Here is a 24,351-nt window from a genome sequence, read left to right as displayed (position 1 = left end):
TTTCCTCCCACAGTCTGAAAGATATGCTTGGCCATGTTAAATTTCCCTTAGTGTATCCAAACAGGTGCCGGAGTGTAGTGACTAGGGGGTGTTCACAGTAACTTCATTGCAGTGTTAATGTAAGCCTACTTGTGACACCAATAAATCAACGTTAAAAGTGAAGAACATCATTGCATTTTACTTCTTGGTTTGCTGTCAATCAGAATACTTTGATGTGATTGGCCGCTTCCCGTGCTTGGCGACTTGGTTACCTTGAGATCCACTTGACTTGGTACCTGATTCAAATTCTTGTAGGGAAAGGGGAAGTTAACACTATAGAGGTGGCTGGTTCTTTGTGAGCAGCTTTCTTCAAGATCAGCAGCCAATACCATCATTTAGCCAATGATCACAAAATTCGGCCTTCTATCGTTGAGGCTTTAGCATTAATCGGACACGATGATGCTCACATCATCAGACAAAATTCTGTTTTGTGTTTTCACAATTGTACTTCTTCATTTTAGCTGAGGGTGAAATGTTCCACGCATCTCAACTTGGGTTACTGTTTGTGTGAAGTTTGCACATTCTCCCTGTATCTGTGTGGGTTTCCTCCGGGTGCTCCAGTTTCCTCCCACTATCCAAAGATGTGAGGGTTAGGAGGATTGGCCATGCTAAATTGACTCTTAGTGTCCCAGGATGTGATAGCTTAGAGGGATTAGTGGGGTAATTAAGCAGGGATAGGGCCTTGGTGGGATTGGTGTCGGTGCAGACTTGATGGGGTGAATGGCCTCCTTCTGCACCATAGATATACTACTCTATTCTATTCTTCTTATTAAATGCAAATTATGTCACGCAACAGTGAAAAAACTATGCTAAGAAAGCACGTGATCTATATAATCTGTTTGAACAGGGATTTATTTCAGCAAAATAGCTGAAAATTATGTATTCAAATGAAGACAATAGACTCACCAGTGCCCTTTGTTTGGAAAAAGGAGTTAAACAACAAAAAAATCCAGTGATGCTGCACAACATGCAGATTCCCATGTGCTAAACAATTCTAAAGAAGTGGTTTGACAGGCGAAGCCGGATAAAAAGGATTTCCAGTTATTTCTCTTTGGCTAGAACTGTCCCACCCTAGAATTATTACAGATTTTCTCAAAGCAACACAAAAGCTCTATAGAATGAGACCGAAACTTCTGGCTGCCTTGCAAAAGTTGCCTTTATATTTAATATACACCACCAGGTCATTTTTCTCTTCAAATAGCACACCTGTCTCTCTTTCTATTGTTTCACCACACTATAGATACAGCCAGAGGACTTTGATCTTTTTCCATATTGTGGTAGATTTTCCTTTTCACTGCCTTGGTGGTGGTCTGGTGGGCCGCCACCTAGAAGATGAAGGCAAAGCTCCACCCCAGTGCGTGTCAAAGTCAACATGCTCGGTCATAGCCCATGTAAATAGATGGTGACATGAAAGAAAGTTTAAAATGTCTGATTGACTGATCATTGCTTGCTACTGCTTACATGTACTGAAAATTCTAACACAGTCATTCTTGCAGAGATAATCTGTGAAATTAGATTAAGTTGTGTAAATCACATCAGGGCCAGCAAAACAGTCTGCCTCATCATTTGCATTTGATGTGCGCACTAAAATCATGAAAGTGAGTATCAATCTTCACTCAAAGAAATCTTTGTCTTTTGCTTGCAGTATAGACGTATGCCAGAAATAAACTTGTGAACATTTCACTTATTAAAAAATGCATTTGTTTTGTTCATCCTAATTAAATAACCTGAAAGTGCTGCTGAGATATCCTGTAACTCTTAACATTGTCATCAGGGTTTTCTCTGAGTCAAGCAAAATGGCCACCAGGATTGCAGGGGTTTCTGATTTTCAAGAGTGCCTTTGATGAGTGCGGGCTAATTCAGGTCAAAAGCACGGGCCCTGCACTCCCAACCTGGCCGACTCCACTGAATGTCTGAGTCCTTTGCAACTTTCATGAAGTCGGGCCATGTTTTCAGTGGGTCATGAGCACCTCTCAGGTGGATGATAGGCTGCATGAGGGGAACTTTTAAAAGGTAGGTTCAAAATGTCCTCCTCATGCCCCAACCCCATTGCTGTGGATCTGGAGTCACATGTAGGCCAGACCAGATAAAGATGGCAGATTTCCTTCCCGAAAGGACAGCAACGCCATTGACTCTTAAATGCCCTCAGGGATGGCAATAAATGCTGGCCCGACCAGCAATGCCCAGTTCCTATGAATACTAAAAAAATCTTAAGGACCTCCAGCTTCAATGCACACAAGTTACTTAAGCCAGAGTAACTGGCTATATAAGACACATTTGGAACACGGGTGCACAACTTTGGACATCTTACTTTAAAAAGCTAATGAAGCATTTTGGGTTAGTCAAGAATATGTTTTGGGGTTTTACTCAATTGGCTTTTGAGAATCAAAGGAAACCTAATACAGATTTATCTTCTTAGATATTTACTTTGGTTTTATTGACTTCCTCAGGAGACTAAATGGACTGGGTTAAGTTCAAGTCAGAACGAACTTCACAGGTCATAGAGTCTGTGGAAGAAATAGACCTGGTTGGCTCAATAGTCTCTTTTGATCTATGGTGTATTTTTCATATGGATCAGAACTTGTTAGAAAATCTAATTTCCCTACCAAAAACCATAACATGTATTTTTACTTCCTGGTAATTATCCGTTTATTTTGTGGTGGCAGATATTCTGAAAGAAAAGTATGGCCGAAGCTTCTCAGACTGGGGAATCTGCATCTATCAAATACATACACATAACAAATCTCATTCATCACTTACAGAGTCCTTTTCGAAACAAGAGCATTCTCAATTTCCAGCATAATTTAGGTTCCAAAGGACTGCACAGCCAGTTAATAACCTGCCTACTGAAGTCTATACCAATTTTCTGACAGATTTTCCTGTCCATTTTATCAATAGATTCTATTCAAACAATCGGTGCAAAAGCTGCGGCCAGCTTTGAGAGAGGAACATGAGAGAACCTGGAATGGGAAAGCCTCACAGTGCCAGAGACCTGGATTCAATTTCGGTCTTCATAGAATTTGCATGTTCTCCCCATGTCTGCGTGGATTTCCTCCAGGTGCTCTGGTTCCCTCCCACAGTCCAAAGCTGTGTAGGTTAGATTGAATAGCCATGCTAAATTGCCTCTTAGTGTCAGGCAGAGTAGGGTAAATACATGGGGTTACGGGGATAGGACCTGGGTGGGATTGTTGTTGGTGCAGGCTCAATGGGCCGAATTGTCTCGTTCCGCACTATAAGGATTCCTCTATGAATGTTCTGCCCTATCATGGACTATCCTGACATATCTTCTAAAAGGTTTCTGCAAAACCTTTTACTGTCACACTCAGAAATAAATTAATCAGCACTTGAAAATAATGATTTAATCATTCCTACTACATAATTCATTCAGTTGCAGTTGCGTTCCTGAGCATCACGTTCCTATGGTGCCAATTGTTCAGGTAAGAACAAGTTTTATGAACCAATGTTTTTCAATACTTTTAGACCTAAACAAAGCCATATCAATGACTTAGCCCCATGATTCACCAATTGTGCAGGAGAGGGAATTAAGAAAGATTAGGATAACTAATGAGAAATAAAGATGCAACTAGCTGAAAAAAAGAAAATTTAAAATTAATGTAAACATTTGTTGCATCCACTGCATATTGACAAAGTCCACTCAAGTGAGGCCATAATTAACAGATGGGCTAAGGTTCTCCGGCTATCTGCTGGCGTTGCCAATGATAATGGAGAATTTGGCATTCAGCCTAACCTCCCTTCACTGCAGCCAGACAGGAGAATCCTGGCTGCGAGTGAGGTTGGAGAATCTGGCCCATAAGTTTGGCTTCATTTGGATCTGACATGGGGGCAACACTGTGGCACAGTGGGTAGCACTGCTGCTTCACAAAGCCAGGGATCAAGGTTCAATTCCAAGCTCAGATGTCTGTCTGTGCGGAGTTTGCACATTCGCCGCTTGTCTGTGTGAGCTTCCTCTGGGTGCTCCAGTTTCCTCCCACAATCCAAAGATGTGTGGGTTAGGTTGATTGGCCCTGCTAAATTGACATTTACTGTCAGGGGATTAGAATGGTAATGGCTTGGGTGGGATTGTTGGTGGTGCAGGCTCGATGCACCCAATGGCGTCCTTCTTCACTGTAGGGATTCAAAGAGTCTCTGCAGTCTAAACCATTATCACCTGCTTCTGAACCAAAACGTACACAGCATAAAAAATCAGAGCACAACTTTGCAGCCTGGCCAAGCTTTTACTTATTCCAGTTGTGAAACTCTGGGAGAAACAATCTTGTGGAGGAGACTGGGGTCTCAGTTACCAGCAGCAAGCCGGAAAGATATCATATCCCCTGCCACAATTTTGCCACTCAGGCACTTGACAGGCCAATGGTGAGCTTTTCCCTGGACTCAAGAATCTAAGGAGTAGATGTCCCACCCACCTAGAGCTGCTGGCCAATCTGAGGCCAGCAGTTTTTCTGTACTCAGCAGCACCAGATGGTGGCTGCTTCCGGTAATACACCCAACGAAAGTTTCAGATCAAGAAGGGCTCCAGGAACAGATGAGTGAATGCAGGGAGGGAGGTCTCAGGAAGGGGGTCACAGGAGAGGGAGAAATGCAGCTGGTGTTTCTCAGTGGGCGATCCCTTTCTAACTGGCCTCTCGATCAGGCACTGAATGCCTTTGAATAAGGGTCCTGGGAGCCCTCAAAGAAAAATGCCATGTTTTGCTTGTCCTGCCCCCCGCATGATGAGCCTCCTGCTTGCCACAGCATTAATACCAGCAACAGCAGGGTGGAACCCTTAACTGTGCATTAGTTCCCAGCTCAAAGGCTTCAGTTGGTAATGGGATGGTCAGGTTGTCCAAATGCCTACAAGTCCTGAACTTCATTGAGATGAAGGTGAAGTGGCAGGGTCCCCACCCTGCCCCATCCAATTAAATGCCCCCACCATCAAATTCATCAAAAGGGAAGGCACAGGATTCTGTATCAAGATTTGATATATCTAGTTTCCATCAAATTATTAAATTGTGTGATTTTCTAATGATTATGTTGAGTTTTGAAAGGAAACATTCCATAAAAATAGACCTAAGAATGTAAGAACATAAGAAATAAGAGCAGGAGTGGGCCATCTAGCCCTTCGAGCCTGCCCCGCCATTCAATAAGATCATGGCTGATCTGAAGTGGATCAGTTCCACTTTCCCGCTCTCTCCCCATAACCCTTAATTCCCTTGTCTGTCAAAAACCTATCTACCCATGACTTAAGTATATTCAGCGAGGTAGCCTCCACCACTTCAACGGACAGAGAATTCCAGAGATTCACCACCCTTTGAGTGAAGAAGTTCCTCCTCAACTCCGATCTAAACTGCCTCCCCCTTATCTTGAGGCTGTGCCCTCTAGTCCTGCTATCCTTTCTAAGTGGGAAGAATCTCTCCACCTCTACCCCATACATCCCTTTCATTAGGTGAGTGCCAAGTTCTCATGAGATAGGCAATCTCTAAAGCAGTGAAATGAAAAGAGACAAAAAAAAGTATCAGAATCACTTGATAATTTTCCTACCTTGGCAAGCTGTCTCCTTTTCAGCAGGTTCATATCCAGGAGCACAGGTACAAGCTCCAACAGGTACCATCCACTCCCCGTCCCCATTACAATATAGCTTCAGCGGCACAGATAGTTCAATAGCATTACTCAGACAGGTACCAGGAGCAATGACAAGTGATGTAGGTTCTGCTCCAGTAACCGTTTCTGGAAAAACGGCAAAATTTGCGATCACAGATGGGCATTTCTTGTAGAACACTCGCAGGGAAATGAGTGACATGCACGACCCCAGATCCTGAAACGCTAAATAGAATCCATTCTTGGCCAATGGACCAAAGCTTCTGATCTTTGTGTTGACTCGCCCAGTCTCCAGTTTGGAAAAACTCTCATCAGGTGCAATGGTGTCCACTTTCACATAAGGGTTCTCCATCCAGAATGGTGTTGACGCTGTTGCTGAGTCTGTGTCAGATTCGTAGTAAAATAAATTAAAAGTTTCCTTACAAGAACCTGGGATATTTGGTATGCTGTTGCAGTCCCGCACAGTGAATTTCATCTCCACATATACTCTCTGAACATCTTTACGTGCTATGTAAGTAGTTCGAAGCCAATTATTCTGGTTTGCTTCCATCACATTACAGACCTGGTATGTGCGAATAGGATTTATTGCATCATCGTATCCACTTACTTCTTCCCACTGAACAAAGGAAACAAATAATATTTGTTGTAAAAAAAACTGTCATTTTACAATTGAATATGTTTCTGGTATCATCTATATATCAACTAGAAAGTCAGTAAATTGGGAGTCAAATGTCTAGTACTGTAACACTGATAGTTGGCATTCTGATCAGTAGCATTCTATATCATTTAAAATAATCCTTTTGTTGTTACTCAATCCCTACAACATTGCTGACAGCATTCCTGTGTATATTATGATAATTTGTGATACAAGTTTTAGTGCCATTCTGTTGTTCCTATGTATATTATGACAACATGTGATACATGTTTTAATGCCATTCTGCAGTTCCTATGTATATTATGATAATTTGTGATACATGTTTTAGTACCATTCTGCTGTAACAAAATATTATCAAGCATGCAACACAATTACCAGCCGACGGCACTGTTCCAGTGAAGCACAAACCAAGTTTGAGGAACAGCACCTCATTGTTCAACCATTTTAGACCGTAGACCAGGATTTTCAGGCATTGCCGTGGCAGGCTCCCCCGTGGTGCATGTGGCAAACCATCCAAATCTCCATTGATGTCAATGGGACTGGGCGATCCCGTTGGTGGGAGGGACCAGAAATTACCACCCAATGGGGAGAATTTTGCTATTTTTTGGTAAAGTGTGAACCCAGTTAGGAAAAGCAGTGTTTAGCCCACTGGCTGCACTGCCAGCTTTTGCCGACACATATTGAAACACATTGCCAAAAGCAAAACCAGGAGGCGGATCCCGCGAGGTCACACTGGTGGAATAGATCCATCCAGAGCCCGCATCGCCAGTAACAGTGGCTCTAAGAATGCCTCAGTGTAAAAAAATAAAAGTAGAAATAAGCAGGCAGCCACCCCATCACCACAGAACACGCTCCTCCTCCCCCTCCCCTTACAACCACCATGTATCCCCCCATACTATGTAACTTCAGGCAGCTCCTCCACAGAATCCCACACCTTGACTTTTGCTAAGGGCAGTGCCTGGGGAAGTGCCAGGTACTGCCCAGATATGAATGTTTTGGGACTCCCTCCCCCACCACCCACCCCCTCCCCCCCGCCGATTCTCCACCTCTGCCTCCATTCCTGGCTTCCGAAATCCCCCCGTCATTGCCTATGCCTCATTTTGTTTGCAGTCAGAGCACACATGCCCTAGGCACATCCTTTTATTCACTGTTTTCTTGCACCATCTCCTTTCCCTTTGGCCCTTTAAGACTAACCTTTCTGTCTTCCAATCTCTCCTGTCTTCCACCCTATCACAGGTCTTCTCTTTGTCATTGTCCCACCCACCCCTCACCTGAAACCTATATCATCTTTAACTTTTTCCAGTTCTGATGAAAGGTCATGGACCCAAAGTGATGTATAACCTATTGATTATTTCCAGAATTTTTTGTTTTAATTTCAGATTTCCCACATCCGCAGTACTCTGCTTTTCAATTAGCACCCAACATATTTAACTTACCTCTAATCAGCTTTTGTAACATTTTGAATAGACAAGTTTCTGTGAATAGAGGTGTTATGTGTACATGACAACTCACGGTGCAATATTGTGTGATCTTTACTGATTGACTTCCGAGAACACAGACTGACATTTGAGGCTGCTGGTTCAGGCAAACTAAAATAACTGCAAAGATTTGTTTTCTAAGATGTGATTATAGATGTCCAGGCTGCTAGATTTACTAAGTAGTTAATAGCTGTTAAAGGTCAGAGGTCCCATCAAGTCTAGTCATGTCAATATAATAACCAAAGCTGCTTTTTCCTTTTAAGTAGCTGGACCCTCTCAGGACTCTGAACTTAAGCTTGCTGAAGGTGAAGGTATTTTTCAAAGGTGAGATTGCATTATTGCTTGACCTACTGAACATCACTGCAGCTTACAATATGCATAACTACTGTTTAGGGACAAATTGCAAGTTAATTTAGTTCTTTCTAATCAGTGAAACAACTTCAAAAAATCTAATTAGATTTGTTTTCTGCTTTATGAGCTAATTTAAATTAAACAATTGTCGTTGTAGTCACACAGTGCAGCTAATTATGTTTTTCTCAAAAGAAAATGACCTTGGAGTTGAGATACATTGTAATACTGATTCCAATCTATGCTTTGGATCAGAGAACTGAAGAGGAAGAGAAGACAGCATGCAATGCTACTAAAATATTTGTGACTGGATGAGGTGCAATCAACAGGCTAAACCGCCTCTTCTTGTTCTACTTCATACATCCTTATGTTTATCTTTCAGAGCTATTGCAAATGCATCTTAAGAAGTAACTTTCGTGGTTGCAGTAATTACTTAATGCTGCAAGCTTCGAAAAGCTTGGCAACCACAATCTGTTTCATAGGCATGTTTGTATACATATATGAATTGAGGAGTTGCCCGACTAATTTACGAACACAGATTAGGCAAAGATAAACACAATTGAGGAAGGCGCCTTGATGCATTTATTTTATCCAAACACCGTCTTTCTGGGACTTTCATATGAAACAGTGTTTGTTTTTAAACATTTCAAAAATATTTATTGGAAGCAAAAATAAAGTGAAACTCAGACTTGCTTAAGACAAGACTGTTTTGTTTTGTTCCATGGAAATATTACCCGTGTACATTGGGCACACAAAAGTCATGCGATGGATAAGGTGGGAAAATATATACGTTGCACATGTGTTTCCAATGCAGAAATGAAATCTATAATATTTGTCAGGCTGAATGATGAAAGGGCAGAGAAAGATTAATGATAATTTCATTCATTGCCCTTTTTTTTCTATTCAGAAGTTTCACACCTATTCAAATATTCCTCCTCATATTGCTACTGACAGAGATAAAATGCTCTGTGTGGTACTCATCACCAGTTTATTTCACTTGTAGTTTAGTGCAGTCTTAATTAAAATATAATGCTGAATGAGGCAGAATTTCTATTGTGGCTAATTAGTTATACGTGTACCAGGATTTGGCTGTATTTAGTATTCTTTCTAATTAATTCCCATTCTTGCAAACAATCCTTTCAATGAATTACTATAACTCTTGTCTTTTACTATTTTTATTGACATATGCTGGAATATTTGATTTATTACTTGACACTGAATAGTTAAGCCAAGTTGTTTTATGTCCTCATATGATTCCAAGTCACTTTGTAATTGTCCACTATTATTCAAATATTGGGGATCTTGGACTGAATTCTTACTCTGAAGCTGTGCAAACAATGGCACTTGCAAGATTTGGTGGATAATTGAAAAAAAGAACAAATTTTTCATAATGTACATATTAACAATTATATATAGATAAAGGGGACATTTTCCTGGACTTGTGCCCAGCTGCACTGTATTGTATGGGCTGAATATCAGGAATTCAGCCAGGTTGAAACTTAGGCCTGTAAGGTAATTTATTCAATTTTCATCCTCAAATTAATTGAAATTGTAGAAAATTGAGCAGGCTTGGTTACAGCACTACATTCCCACTCGCCCAATACACCTGGGCCCAGATCCATGAAAATCTCTGCTCACAACTCTTCCTGTTCCGCTGACTCAAATATAATATTTCAATTGAGGAACGATGTTTTCAAGGCAACTGACGCCTTTTTTTTTATTTTGCATTGCCTCATGTTGAAATATTCCAAACTGTTTCACACAATTAATTACTTCACTAGTGCAAGGGGCATTATATAGAGAGAAGCAGCAACCATTCTCCATTTGCAATGTCCCACAAACAACGAGATGAAAGTGCAAATAGTCTGTTTTTAACAATATTAATTTTCCAGGATGTGATTCTTAATCTTATTTATGCAGTGTTAAAGTGTCTTTAACAATTTTAAGGGACAGATCCTCAGCTGAACAGAAAGGGCAATAGTTCCATCAATGCCCAGTACCTCTAGCACTGCAATATTAGATCACCAACTTGAAATGTTAACTTGGTTCCGCCGTCCATAAACATTGCCTGATCTGCTGAGTATTTCCAGCATTTTCTCTTTTGATTTCCCTCATCACCGTACCAGAATGTCAGCCTAAGTAATTACTTCAAAGTACTTAAGTTCTGAGAAGTTGTTTTATTGTTTTCATTGTGTCAGTCAATGATCTATTGTGTAAATTGTCCTTACCCCTGAATCTGGGTGTGCAGTCCATCCCAACTCAGCAGTTGCCCATCTCGAATCCATAAGAGTCTCTGTGGACCAAAATGGAGGCATTATCAATGTAGGATCTAACAATGAAGAAAACTGTGGTGAAATACTAAGATGAGTCACAGTAACCCATGTATTCCCAAAGCCCAAAGAATAAATCAGAGCCAACTTTCCCCTGCAGTTATAACCCGAATTTCCCATCCACGCATGGAGAAATGAACTGTGCAAAGGGTATGTTTATGTCTTTTGAATCAAATGTTTTGCGCTTTATCTACAGAATTTTTGATTTATGCAAAATACAACCTGAGGGTCTCAGCACATAAATCAGCACTTTAAAAGACAAAGGTTAAGGAAACCAGGGGCACAAATTGCTTGGGAGGGAGGACAGGGTCAAAAGCACAGAAGGGTTTTAAAATGAATCAGGATAATTCACATTAAAGATGCCCTACAGCAGAAAGCGACTGTTACAAATCAGTGAAACAGGAACGATTTCTGTAGCCATCTATGATGAAGGCCAGCTGCTCTGCAACTTGACTATTATAAAGAGCTATTTTTGAATTAAATCTGTGTAGATAAATAGATTTCTCAAAATATACTTCAAGCATAAACAGCTCGTTTTGATCCATACAGAAGACATGGCAGATGGAAAGATGACACGTGAGAAGGTCAGAGGTAAAGGCAAGTTTATCAAGCTGTAAAGGTATGGGGCTAGCATTTGGATCTTCCACTCTCACCCACAGTGGGAATTGTCGCAGGAGGGAACGGACAATTTAACGGACCATTAAAAGGTCCGTTGACCTCGGGTGGGAATTTCTGGTCCCTGGCAAGCGGGACCAGAAAGTTCAGCCCATGATAACTAATGATCCATTGGAGCTTGTTTTAAGGTTATTGGTATTTACTCCACACATGCAAAAATGAACCTAACTTAGAAATTAAAGAAACAAAATCATCAAAATTTGCTGATGGTATCTATTTGAAATAATGGGAAACTATGACTGGGACTATGAAAGATCAAAGGGACCAGTATAGGCATCAGGATGGGCAGATACTGACAGAGACAATCTAATTCAGTGAAAAAAATTAGAAGAAATAGGAGTGTCCTGTTAATTGTAAGATTTTTGAAAGGGTAATGAAGCCTTGGTCCACAGATGCACTGGGTGCAGATTTGTGCCCATATCTGCCACGAGTGCAGATGGCAATGCCAGCAGAAAATCTCACGGGAATCAGAAAATGGGATTCCCTCTGGCGAGATCTCAATTTCTGATTTTCCCACCCCTTGCTGGTGTTATAACAAGGTTCGGCCCTTTTGTTCAACACAGAAGACTGCTTTCCCACCACGTCATCCTCCTACATTTCGTATTCTTGACATGACAGTTTGCCAACTGCTTTTTAAAAATATTAAGTAGTCAAGAGGAACCCACCAAAGATGCACAACTATGTCTAGCTCCTGGAAGGGAGAGGCACATGCCTCCCCAGTGCCCTGGCACTGCCCCCTGGTATTTTTCTAAGCTCAGATCAGGGCACTGACCCAATCTCTGTGAAGCTGGCCTTGCCAGCTCTATTTGGCCCTGACCCACCACCACCATGGCATGGGCAATGCTTCCAGATTTTTTTGTGCACAAAGTGCCAGATTATCTGGAAGAGAACTCGACTGTGCAGCTGGAGAGCTGCATGCTGGTTTTCTTGCCTCAGCCAACACTCTGTGCGCAGAGTGGAAAATGCTGCCCATGGGTTATTATAGGAGGCAACATAAATAGAAATGAAACCAAATGTCACCACTGCCCCAGAGGCTCCTCTCCCCTTTGAGAGAGACAGCTGACAGAGTCACCACACCCCAGGTGAGGGGCAAGGTTGAGAAAGTGGGATCTCCATGATAACCTCAACTGATACAGGAATTGAACCTGCGTTGTTGGCATCCCTCACTAACCAGCTGTCCAGCCAACTGAGCTAACTGACCCCCTTAACACAAGTGGATAAGGCCATCAAAAGCATGTTAAATTGTTCCTATTGTATCAACAGGCACATAAAAAACAAAGTAATAAGTAAAAGCAAATAAGATTAAGCCTCATTTACATTTCAATTTAATACTTGTCAGCTGGCAGTTGCAGGAAGCACACAAAAGCAACGAGAAAGTAAAATGTACCTTCATTAAGGTGTTATCAGGCATTAAAGATTAGTTATGAAGGAAAATTTGATAAGTTTGAGTGTTTAAGTGGAACTAAATGGATTAAAGGTCTTCAAAGTATTGAAAGTTAAGTTTATATTGATCAATGAAACATTGATAAGAGAACAGAATTTTAAGACAGAAAATATGACTTTATTACAAAAAAAGAAGTGAAGTTAGAAAAAAATTCTTCATATAGATGATGGTTGGAATATGGGATTCATTGCTATAAACCTTTGCTGAAGTGATGTTCACAATTTTTTATAAAGGTAATGACATTGTTGTTTTTAAGGAAGGAATTTGTGTTTACATAGCAACGTTTACATCCTCAGGGGACCCAAAAGTATTTCACAACCTATGGATTAGTGATGAAGGACACAGATGATAAGTCAACATACGTGGCAGCCAAATCACACACATAACCGACAAACTGGCCAATTTATCTGCTTTTTCATGATGTTGGTTAAGGGAGTAATATTGGCAGCACATCAGGAAAATTTGTGCTCTTATTTAAATTGCATCGTGAGATATTTTGCAGTTGCGCTACAAGTCACAGAATCCTAGACATTTATAGCTGAGATAAGGCCATTCTGCCAGCATCCAAAAGGCAGCCTTTCCAACAATGAAATGTTGGGGTCTCGGTTATATGCTCATATCTATAGTGCATCTTGAACTGTTTACTTACTTCGAATCAGAGATAGATAGGTTCTTGATCAGTAAGGGGATCAAAGATTACTGGGAAAAGGCAAGAAATTGGGGCTGAGAAACATCAGCCAAGATCAAATGGTGGAGCAGACGTGATGGGCTGAATGACCTAATTCTGCTCTTATATCTTATGGTCTACTGTCTTGCAGGTAACAGTACTACCAATTGAATGAAGCTGCAAAAAGAAAATTAAAGAGTATAAAACTGAATAGGTTATGCATTGGATCAGGTGGCCAAAGGGGGAAAAACACCAGAGCAGGTTCAAATGGCCTTATTCTATCCTGCAATATTAAGACAGAGATAGATAGGTTCTTGATTAATAAGGGGATCAGGGGTTGTAGGGAAAAGTAAGGAGAATGGGGATGAGAAAAGTATCAGCCTTGATTGAATGGTGGAGCAGACTCGATGGGCCGAGTGGTCTAATTCTGCTCCTATGTCTTATGATTTAAACATTGTGTGATCCAAGATTATATAATGTTCTATAGAAAATTATGTAGGCACACTGATTTTAAAACATTCTTTTTTAATAAAAAGTGAATTATTTCCTGCTTTACATCACTGACAAACCTTAGTTCATGCTGGAATTAAACATTTTTCTGATGTTATTTTATCTGACAGTGAAAAGCACATCATTACTGGTCAACTCCTGGCTTTAGGATCACAGGTAATTGTGCTAATAGGCGATTGAGCAATAGCTGAATACCAATGAATAGGGAGGACAAACATTCAAATATTAACAAATGCACTTGTCTAATTAATGTGGATTGTAACTCACGAAAAGCCTTTGCCTAATTTGTTTGTTGCCTAAACAAATCAATTAGTGCCATAATTAGATGTAAATCGACAGGAGCTCTTGGTCAGTGGGATCAAGAGACATGCCAATGTAAGCAAATTTGAGTACATCAGGCTGCTGCTGCTTGTTTGCTCAGCATTTGCTCAAACAATACAGATAATATAAAAAAATGGATGACAGAAGATAAATGATTCTGGTTTGTTCCAGTGAATTTAAAGTAGATAAATAATATTGCCATTAAAGTCAGCTTTAACATGCACAGCATCTGCATTTTTTCACAGCTATAAACATTAAGCTGCCTTTGTGGGTGATGTACTGTGTTGTTTAATATGAGGCATAATGTTACAGACAAAAGAAAACCCTACAGGGTTTTTTGATGTCCTAAAATTGGCTCTTGATATTGGTCTCCCTTGGTTTAAATCTTTTACATAAATGAACAAGAATAAATCAAGCTAATAAACACCAGTGCTCTTAAAGTATGCAACAATTAACTGCGAGATTGAAAGTTTGCCTGTCTGGACTATTTCCTTTCAAATACTTAAAGAAAAAAATCAAATTCCTAATGATGAATACTAAAAAGCAGAAATAAGCTGGACTACAGAACATGCTTTAACTCACAGCATTATTGAAATAAAATGGAAACATTCATCATGTTAAAACATTCAAGCATAGAAATGACTGATCAATACTTATAGCTTTTTTGGTTTTAACATGACAGTGATCTATGTCATTGCTACAGCATGATCTGTGATTTAAAATGTATTATGAAGCAGACCCATTCCATTTTTTTTACAAATCACAAGGTCAAGGTATCAGTACAAATAATCACAGTTGCAAAATCATTTGGTCGCTATCCACTTTTAGTTACTTATATCAAATTGATCTATAGAATTTGAAGCTGCGTGCCTGACAATTTTTTTCCTCAGAACCAATAACCCTCACCCTCAAGAGAAGTAGCTGTTGCACAAATCACAATCCAAAACCATTTACTTCTTGAAATATTGAACTGGAAAGTTAGCCGAATGGAATTTAAAGTAATCTTTTTTTTATTTCTACGCTGCAATAGACCAGCATGTCAATCACAAAGTCATTTCACCCTATATTGGGAGATCAGAACAAGTAACAATAAGTTTAAAAACTGAATATAGGTTGCAGATACTGGGTGTCTCTCCAGCTTTCTTTGTCTCAAGTGGAAAGGAGAGTTAAAAAGAGAAAGGGGATCATGATTTCTGGCAAAAAAAATGTTGATCTTTAATAATATCCATGCCAACCAAAAATATTGATATGTTGACTTTAGCTAATAGCATATTTGGTTAATCTTTAGAAATAAGTTCAGCCTCAACTAGAAATTGTATGGCTTTGGAATGAATTTCGAAACTTAAACAAAGGCCATAACTAACAAAAACATCTGCATGTTTGGATTTTACTGTATCACATGGAAAAACTAATCAAAGAACAAAGAACAATGCAGCATAAGAACAGATCCTTCGGCCCACCAAGCCGAGGCTGAAACATGGTTTCTATCATTCTGTTCGCCTCCTGTTTACGTATCTATCAAAATACACTTTGAACATTGCTAACATGCCTTCTTCCACCAGCTGAACTTGCAGTGTGTTCCAGGCACCCACTACTCTGTGTGAAAAACTTTCCCCCCATGTCTCCCCTAAACTTGCCATCTCTCACCTTAAACATGTGTTCTCTTGTTCTCAACCCTTCCACCCTGGGAAAAAGCCTCTGACTATCCATCCCATCACTGCTTCTCACAATTTTGCAAACTAGTTTTCTAGACTAATCATAGAATCCGACAGTGCAGAAGGAGGCCATTCGGCCCATCGAGTCTGCACTGACCACAATCGTATCCAGGCCCTATCCACACAACCCCATTCATTTACCCAAGCTGGTCCCCTGACAGTAAGGGATAATTTAACATGGCCATTCCATCTAACCTGCACATCTTTGGACTGTGGGAGGAAACCAGAGCACCCGGAGAAGAGCAACTGGGAGAATATGCAAACTTCTCACGGATAGTCATTAGAGGCCAGAGTTGAACCCAGCACCCAATGTGCTGCAAGGCAGCAACGCTAACCACTGTGCCACCATGCCAGAATCAGAATGGTGATCTTGCTGATGGCATTCATTACTGAAGAGGATGACTATTTTGGGGAATGGTTAAGAAGGGAAGAAAACAGAATTGGAGAGGTGGTTGTAGATTCCCATTGACGTCAGAAAGCTGTAATTGTAATGCACAAAATCATACTCTGCTTTTAATTGTTGTTTTACAATTCAACTCAGCAGATCTACAATGTTTTTGTGAAGCGATATAGCAATGCCCCTGGCTGTCTTCTCATTTCTTACTCCTGAGATGTAAATTCAATTTGTTGTTATATTGATATCGACACCACTCACTCAAAAGAGATTGTGAAAATGGGTTCATTTATTTAGTGTAAGCACGTGGGAACATTTATACAAAGGTAGGCAGTTTGAAGCAGCAGATCTGTGTGTCTGTGCTCTGTTCAAAAGCAAAATTGAAACTAAGACTGAATCACATGACACTTCCTTTCTAGTGATGTCATGCTGCTATCCCTTCAGCGCAAAGTACAGTACCCCCCTTTCTTTGTAAGCACATTGCCCCTCTCATAGACAAATAACTATTTACAATACATGTTCATGTTTAGTTACCATTACGTAAGTGGAGAGAACGAATAAATTAATGAGTCTCTAAAGTGTAGAGGTAATCTGCTGATGCACTGAGATCTTGCAACAGTTTTCTGTAGATTTTTTAAAAAATTACTCTCAGTGATCTGTGGGATTATCATTCTTCGATATTGATCCTGGATGCATTTGGTTTCTTGTCCAAAATGCATTCAGACTGTATGCCAGTTAAAGAGCTGGAATGAATCTGGTTTGTCTGTTTCATGACTCAACATTGCACCTTTGTGTGTAATGACGTTATAGCAATGTGGTTCTGAACAAATCATTGTCACCACAGTTGGTACCCTCATATTTTCTGTGGGATCTTGGCTGCAGACTTGTTGTCCCAATTGTAGCTTTGGCAATTCTGTACCCATATTTTTACTCTTGGCTAACTTCATTTGCAGATTGAAATGTTGTTCTCTAGTTTCTGGAGAGAGTAGAATGTTTAAGTGTACGTAAACTGTTTCACACTGGTCTGCCAAACATGAGCTCTGCTGGTAATGGAATGGTGCCACTTAAAGGTACTGCTCTCAGATTTAACATTGCAATGTGTCGATCTTGCTTATTCTATATACATTTGAGAATTAGGAATTTCACCATGTGTATCGTTCTTTCAACTCAGCCATTAGATCTAGGATAACAAAAAGAAGACGTGGTGTGATCGATATTCCACTTCTGACACACATCTTGAAATGGCTTCCCAATAAAACACAAACCATTATCCGTAATTGTCACTCTAGATGTATTAAATAATCTGAAACTAGCACTTAGAGTGTGCAACAGTTGTGTTTGATGTATTCTGTATTTTTTGAATAATGGAATACTTGACAAAGCAGTTAATGATTAAGTCAGTACCATAGACATAAAAGATTCCAGATGCGATTTTCGACCAATGATGGGAGAAACTTTATATGGAATCAATGGTGCTTTGTGCTGATTTGCCATATGCTCTTGACATGCCTCACACTTTTTTATTCTTACTTCAATGTCATCATTCATTCCCGGCCAATAGAATGTCAGTCCTGCTAGTCATCCTGTCCAATCTATTCCCATATGTGAGTGATGAAGTTTTTGAAGACTATCAGGTTACAACGATTCTGGAATGATGATCTGGATGCCTTTAAAAAATACTCCCTCGGAGATACAACTCATCCCAGTAAGACCAGAACAGTTTCACATGTTCATGAATGTTATTATTCATTGAATGTAAAAAAAATTCAAGATTGAGATAAGCAGATTTTTAATCAGTAAGGGGATGAAGGCAGGATAGTGGATTTGAGGATTATCATATCAGTTCAAACATTTTGTCACTGAATGGCAGAGGGGCTGAATGGCCTACATCTATTCCTATTTTATGGTCCTCTGTAGCCCTTAATTCCCAATTGCAAGGCAATGTTTTATGGCTTGCTTACCTGGTTCAGGCATGCCTGAATTAAGAAACCATTGCTCTGAACGCTGTATAAACATTGATTTTAGATTGTGGGTCACCTGTATCCCAACTCAAATTAGGAAATTTTGATGACATTTTGACAATATTCTTTTGTTCTCCCTTATTCTATTGTACCTGGGATGAATGTTGCTGTAGCTGCTTTCGTGTGCTTTTTTGAAGCTACACGAGTTATAATCACAACCTTGGCCAGAATTGTCCGACACTTCTGTGGTTGGTATTCTCTAGTCCGGCTGCACTGAATGGAGTTTTGGCTGAGCGCCAACATCTTTATTCTTGCTGGCAACAGTGGCAGAGCAAACAAGATCAGAGAATCCTGACCCTTACTTGGCCAGATTTTAATAATGGTTGTTTCGGGGAGGTGGGGTGGGGGGGCATTGTTTGACTCTTCCTGGCTTACTATTGATCTGCCCCACACCTTGGTTATTCACCTTTCTTGATGAAGCTAACCCTGTGTTAGTCCTCTCGATACACTATCGCATTCACTAAACTGACAGGCTACGCACTGCAATCTGACCATGATGGATCCATCTGCTTACCAGCTCTTTATCGGAGCACTATCCTGGCACCGTGTCTTCAAAGCTTTTTTGTGCAATCATCACGCTGCAATTTCAACATTCTCCGACTCTGCTGCAGTCTTCATCTTATTCCCTACAGATTTATGTAAAACCCAAGTGTGCCATTTTATGTTGAGGGTCACCCCACGCCATGTAGCATGATCCAAGGCTGTTCACCATTCATTCCTGTTCTTAATATTGTTGCAAGACTATTTCACCATCACTGAGCACCATGCCATGTTGTTGTGACCATATAAACATCAGTCACACATAAGGGATTGTGTAAGCATGTTGCAGGTTCATTTATTTAGACTAGACAGATAGGAACAGTAATGCAAAGGTAGAAAGCTAAACGAGTTTAATAGCAATGGTATGTGTTCTGCTCAAAAGCAAAAGTGAAATTAAAACTGGATCCCATGGCACACTTCCCTTCTAATGATGTGCTGATATTCCTTAAAGGCGCACTACAATAATAGGTATTGTGGGCAATGTTTAAGAGAGGGGGGGATGGGGAAACAGAATTGGACAAGTGGTCATAGATTCTCATTGCTCATTGCTGCCAGAAATCTGTGATCCACAAAGTTACATTCTGCTTTAATTGGTGTTTTACAATTCAGCACATCTATGTTTTTTGAATTGTTATGGCTATGCCTCTGACTGTCTCCTCACTTGTTACTTTCTTTTTTCACAGATGTAGATTAAATAGTTTTGTCGCCCTTTTTGCTTTCACATCCTCCTTCAGTTATCTTTCAATTTATTTCAATTCAGAAATGTTTAAACAGATTGTTTGTGTGCTCCAAAGCTTCTCTGCAATATCTGTTCCCCTAATCTGCTCTGCATAATTTTCAAATTTATCTTTGACTTTATCTTGCTACTCTGCATACCTCACACAACACATGGAGGCATGTGCAGAGCATGTTTTGTTATAAAGTGCACAGTAGCCCATTCAAGAGGTAGGCTTGCGAGAATTTCTTTTAAAATGGTAAGATTTTAGTCAGAACCACTTTAGTGAATACTCTGGGTCAAACATGATGCAGACATTCCTACACTGTTGCTGTGACACAACTGGGCTTTGGCTAATGTACCGAAAACTGTGAAAGACTTGAAAAAAAAAACGGAGCTATGCACGTCCTGCAAGGAGCTGTCTTGCGGTTTTCATCTTATTCCCTACAGATTTATGTAAAACCCAAGTGTGCCATTTTATGCAAATGGTTTGTGACAAGGTTCAGTTCCTGTACTGGAAGTCATTTATCTTCATCAGAGGTGATGAAATGATCCCTGACTCTTGATTATACTTACCATGTGTCTGCAAAGGCATGAGAAGGTTGAAAATTCAAGCAAAAATATAATGAGACTTGTGTAAAAGATAGCTCACAACTATGTGCTCTAATTTATGAAGGGCTTGACAAATATTCTCCACAGAATAGTTGCTGATAGAATTAAAGCAGATTTTTTAACTCACATGTCATGCATAAGTTTGGGTGAAATTTTACACCTCAAACCTAATGGGGTTATAATTTGAAGGCCCATAAGTCGTGCTCAGCTATTTATGATGTAGATAAGTTGTATTAATTATATTGTTTAGCATCACTTTATAAGAACAGATAGAATTAGAGTAGAGACATCCAGACCTTTCATAAACCCCAGCAACATCTTCCAGATGTTAACAGATTGAATTAGTATGATCACTTATAAAATGCACCACATCTTCATAGATTTACTTTGCAACTAAAGTTATGTAAATTCCTTTGTCATACAGTAATTGAGTAGCCTTCTCTGATTAAATCTAACAAGACATGCAGCAAAAGAATTACCCCCGATATTGTTTAGCAAGTGACAGGCTAAGGATCATAACCGAGCAGTGCATTCAGACTGTAATGACTAAGACACTGATACACACTTGAGGCTGGGGTTGTACCACTAAAGTACAAAAAAATACAGAAACTGAATGGCCAAAAATGAATGAGATATTGACAGACATGTCCTCTATCTGAACAGAGTACTCATAGGTTAACTAGGCAAAGATATTGATTTCCAAGTGGCAGAGGAATACCTGGAAACTCACAGCAAGGTCAATCAGCATCTGTGGAAAGAACCACTGATATTTTAGGTCATACCCTTCATCAAAGCTCTAATGGATATGAACCAGAAGTGTAGATAGTCTGATTTTCTCACAGATGCCGACCATCCTATTATATGTTACGATCTTCTGTTTTCTGGTTTCAGATTTCCAGTATTTTCATTTTTACTTAACGAGTGCTTTATTTCTTAAATTTTCTGATGAGGTGGGATGGGGGAATGGGGGGGGAGGTGAGGAAAGTGTTGGTGTTTGGGTCCCCAGATGTTCCAGAAAGACTGGAAATCTACCACATTGGAAATTGAACTTGAATCCAATCTCTCCGTCTCTCTGTGTCCAGCCAGCTGTGACAACAAGCTAATTCGAATCCACAGGGGTAAATTTTCATCCGCCGTATGCCTAGCAGCCTGTCATCTGCTGAGGATATACTTCGAGAACTGGGGCACACACTTATCCCATTATTTCTTAGACTCTTTAGTCCTAGAAATGCCAATATTAACACGCCACACTTCACAAGCCCATAAGACATTCTTCACCCTGCCACTTTAACAGAGGCACTGACCTATTTAAAACCTGGTAGATGGATGCCTGCAGGTGAATGCTTATATTAAATTAACAGAGGCAGGCCATGCATTTGTCTGCTAATAATGCAAATTACTAATTCTGGGTATACTGCTCCTAGTTGTTATAACAGTCTTAAAGCTAGTCTTTGAAATGCACAGTGATAGGAAGAACTCTTTTGAGGGTCGAGGTAAAGAATGAAGCAGCTCTTGTTTCCATGCAGATAAGAATACCGGGCCCAAACATTCATGGGTCGAGGGAACGCATCCTAGAGTAAAAGGTCGAATATGCCCTTCTGCCACTGGCCTCCCAGAACGAAAAGTAACTTCAGACCAGATCTGGCTTGAACTGGCAGAAACTGGCGTCAGCTGGATTACACTGATGACTCTGAGTCACACAGTTGGTGCCTCTTAACTTGTAATTCTACTGGACTCATCAAAAATCCAGCAGGGTCTCCCAGCTGGCAAGTTGGGGCACCAATATTTTGCAGCCGACTTCAGCTGGAACCAGTTCAGCTGTTGCTAATTTTACAAATACCAGTAAAAACCCTCTCTCATCCCTCTGTCCCCACCAGCTCGTTCCCCCACCTGTATTTCTCTCACAGTCTCCAGCCTCCCTATCCTGCACCTCTAACTTTTATTTTGTACTGTCTCTTCATATGATTAGGCAAGTTCTCTTCATGAAAATCCATTTGAGGAGCATGTTCATTGTCTCGTTTTTAAAATGCTCTTTTTGTGCAGAAGCAAAATTGCAAGAGTTGTATAAGCGACAATTTCAATGGAGTTTGCAAGTGTTGAAAGGTAAACCTGATTTTAATTGGCTCATGACAATAAATGCAGTATTTATGTGATCTAATACACTGGCAAGATTCCATATCACAACAACAACAAAAAACAGATTATTTCATGATTTTAATCATGGAATTTGTTTTATTTTATTATTACTCATTAGGATTGGACTTTACCATGAACCCACCAGTTGTATTGCAATTTCTCTAGCCAACTAGATATACCAACTTCCCACTCCCAACCACTCCCCCGACTGCAGCAACACCTCCCCCCCCAAAATGCAACATGTCCTCCTCGAGCTCTCCACCAAAATGCAGCATCTCAACCCTCAAGCTCTCCACTGACAATATCACCTTTCACGCACACCAGTCTCACCGTTCCCCTACAATGACAGATAGCAAGGCTTTCAAGGGGCAGCATGGAGCAGCAGATTACAGAGAAAGATCAGGAATGTCCTAATATCCCAGTGACCAGAGAGAACCGGATCAGGAGATGGTCCCTTGACTGGCAGGTGCTCATGGCACTAAGCTCTTATTTCGGGTGGCCAGTGATTATCTACAATTTCAAGTATCACTTTCTAGTATCACTTAAGTGATCACTAATATTACTTAAATGAGAGGGGATTAAGGGTTATGGGGAGAGGGCGGGAATGTGGAACTGAGCCACGACACATCAGCCATGATCTTATTGAATGGCGGGGCAGGCTCGAAGGGCCAGATGGCCTACTCCTGCTCCTATTTCTTATGTTCTTATGTCCATTGAAAAATGTTGAAGGTGCCCAAAGTGTAAGAGGGCACATTCATGTGGTTAAGAAATCCTCTTTTCCTATTTGTATACTGTGTGTGCATGTGTGTATGTGTGAGGGAATTAGGGTGACAGCTCACCAACTGGCTTAAATCCCAAGATGGAGTTCACTGCTGCCAACTAGTATGCTGCAGTGCCATATCCACTTTCTGATCTATGCAACAAGAGGCTCTTTGCCCATGAGCCCAGACAGAAAATCCAGCGTGTTTGCCGGGTGTTGATATATTTTACATTCACGCTGTTACAATCCAGCCAGAGTTATGCAGCAGTGCATGAGAAGTGTTGCAAGTAGCCAGTCCCATACTGAGTAACATTAATGAAACATTGTTACTGCATGGTTCAGTGCACGGGAGCTGGTCTACTTTGAACCTTTCTCCACATAAAGTCATGTGATTGCATTTTGGTCTTATTATTTTGAAAATAAAGGCTTCTGCGAGACATTTTCTCTCTTTTCAATATATTTCATTTCTACAATTCTATAAATGTGAGTTTAAATTTAAAATATCGGTTATGGTAACAGTACGTTGAATGCATGTTGAATTAACTGGCTGTTTTGGAAAAATGATTCAATAAAAATGTTTTTGGCAATGTTCTTTCCCCTTTAGAATTATTCCAAAATATTTTGTAGGGCATTTTAACTTGAATATATTGGATGTTTCAAGTATTCAGTCCAAAAATGTGCAGGTTAGATGGATTGGCCATGCTAAGTTGTCCCTTAATGTCCCAAGATGTGTAGGTTAGGGTGATTAGTGGGGTAAGTATGTGGAATTATAGGGATAGGGCAGGGGGTTTGGGACTGAGTAAGGTGCTCTGTTGGAGTGCTGGTGTAAACTCAATGGGCTGTGTGGCCTCCTTCTGCACTGTAAGGATTCTATGATTGTTATTGTGTATGTTTTTTGATACAGAACAGATGTACATATATAACCGATATGTCGTACAGGACATGTATTTTTCATTACTGGAGGTAGAGTAACATTGCAAATTAAGATATTTCAGGCAGAATCAGGTCACACAAGCCACGATTGATGCTCTAGTGGTGCACTGCTATGTCTGAGGTGTGGTGTTTTGAATGAGAAGTTAAACCAAGGTCTTATCTGTCTTCTTGGATGGACAGGAGAGATCTCACATCATTATTTTGAAGAAAACCAGTTGAGTTATCCCCTGTGTTCTGGCCAATATTCATCCCTCAATCAACATTACAAAAACTGGCTTATCTGACCATCATCGCTTTGCTGTTCTTGGGAGTTTGCTGAGTGAATATAGGCTGCAGTTTTTCTTACACTGCAACAGTGACAACACTTCAGAAAGTACTCAATTGGCTGTAAACCACTTTGAAATGCCCAGTAGTCATGAAAAACTGCGTATAAATGAAGTCTTTATTTTAACAAATGATGGCAGGT

The 24,351-nt window shown here is 40.3% G+C and overlaps 1 protein-coding gene across 4 annotated transcripts in view; it reads right to left on the bottom strand.

Annotated features, from left to right (window-relative positions):
• ephb3b (eph receptor B3b) overlaps positions 1-24,351 on the bottom strand; it is a 105,778-nt gene that overhangs the window by 66,440 nt on the left and 14,987 nt on the right. For all 4 annotated transcript variants that reach the window (XM_080185637.1, XM_080185639.1, XM_080185638.1 and 1 more), the window contains exons 2-3: positions 10,341-10,405; positions 5,575-6,247 (exon numbers count right to left, since the gene is read on the bottom strand). In XM_080185637.1, coding sequence (XP_080041763.1) covers positions 5,575-6,247; positions 10,341-10,405 — 738 coding nt within the window. The remainder of the gene's footprint in view (positions 1-5,574; positions 6,248-10,340; positions 10,406-24,351) is intronic.

Source organism: Carcharhinus amblyrhynchos, chromosome 3, assembly GCF_965287045.1.
Source record: "Carcharhinus amblyrhynchos chromosome 3, sCarAmb.v2.hapA, whole genome shotgun sequence".
Classification (NCBI taxonomy): domain Eukaryota; kingdom Metazoa; phylum Chordata; class Chondrichthyes; order Carcharhiniformes; family Carcharhinidae; genus Carcharhinus; species Carcharhinus amblyrhynchos.
This window is presented reverse-complemented; position numbering and strand designations above follow the sequence as displayed.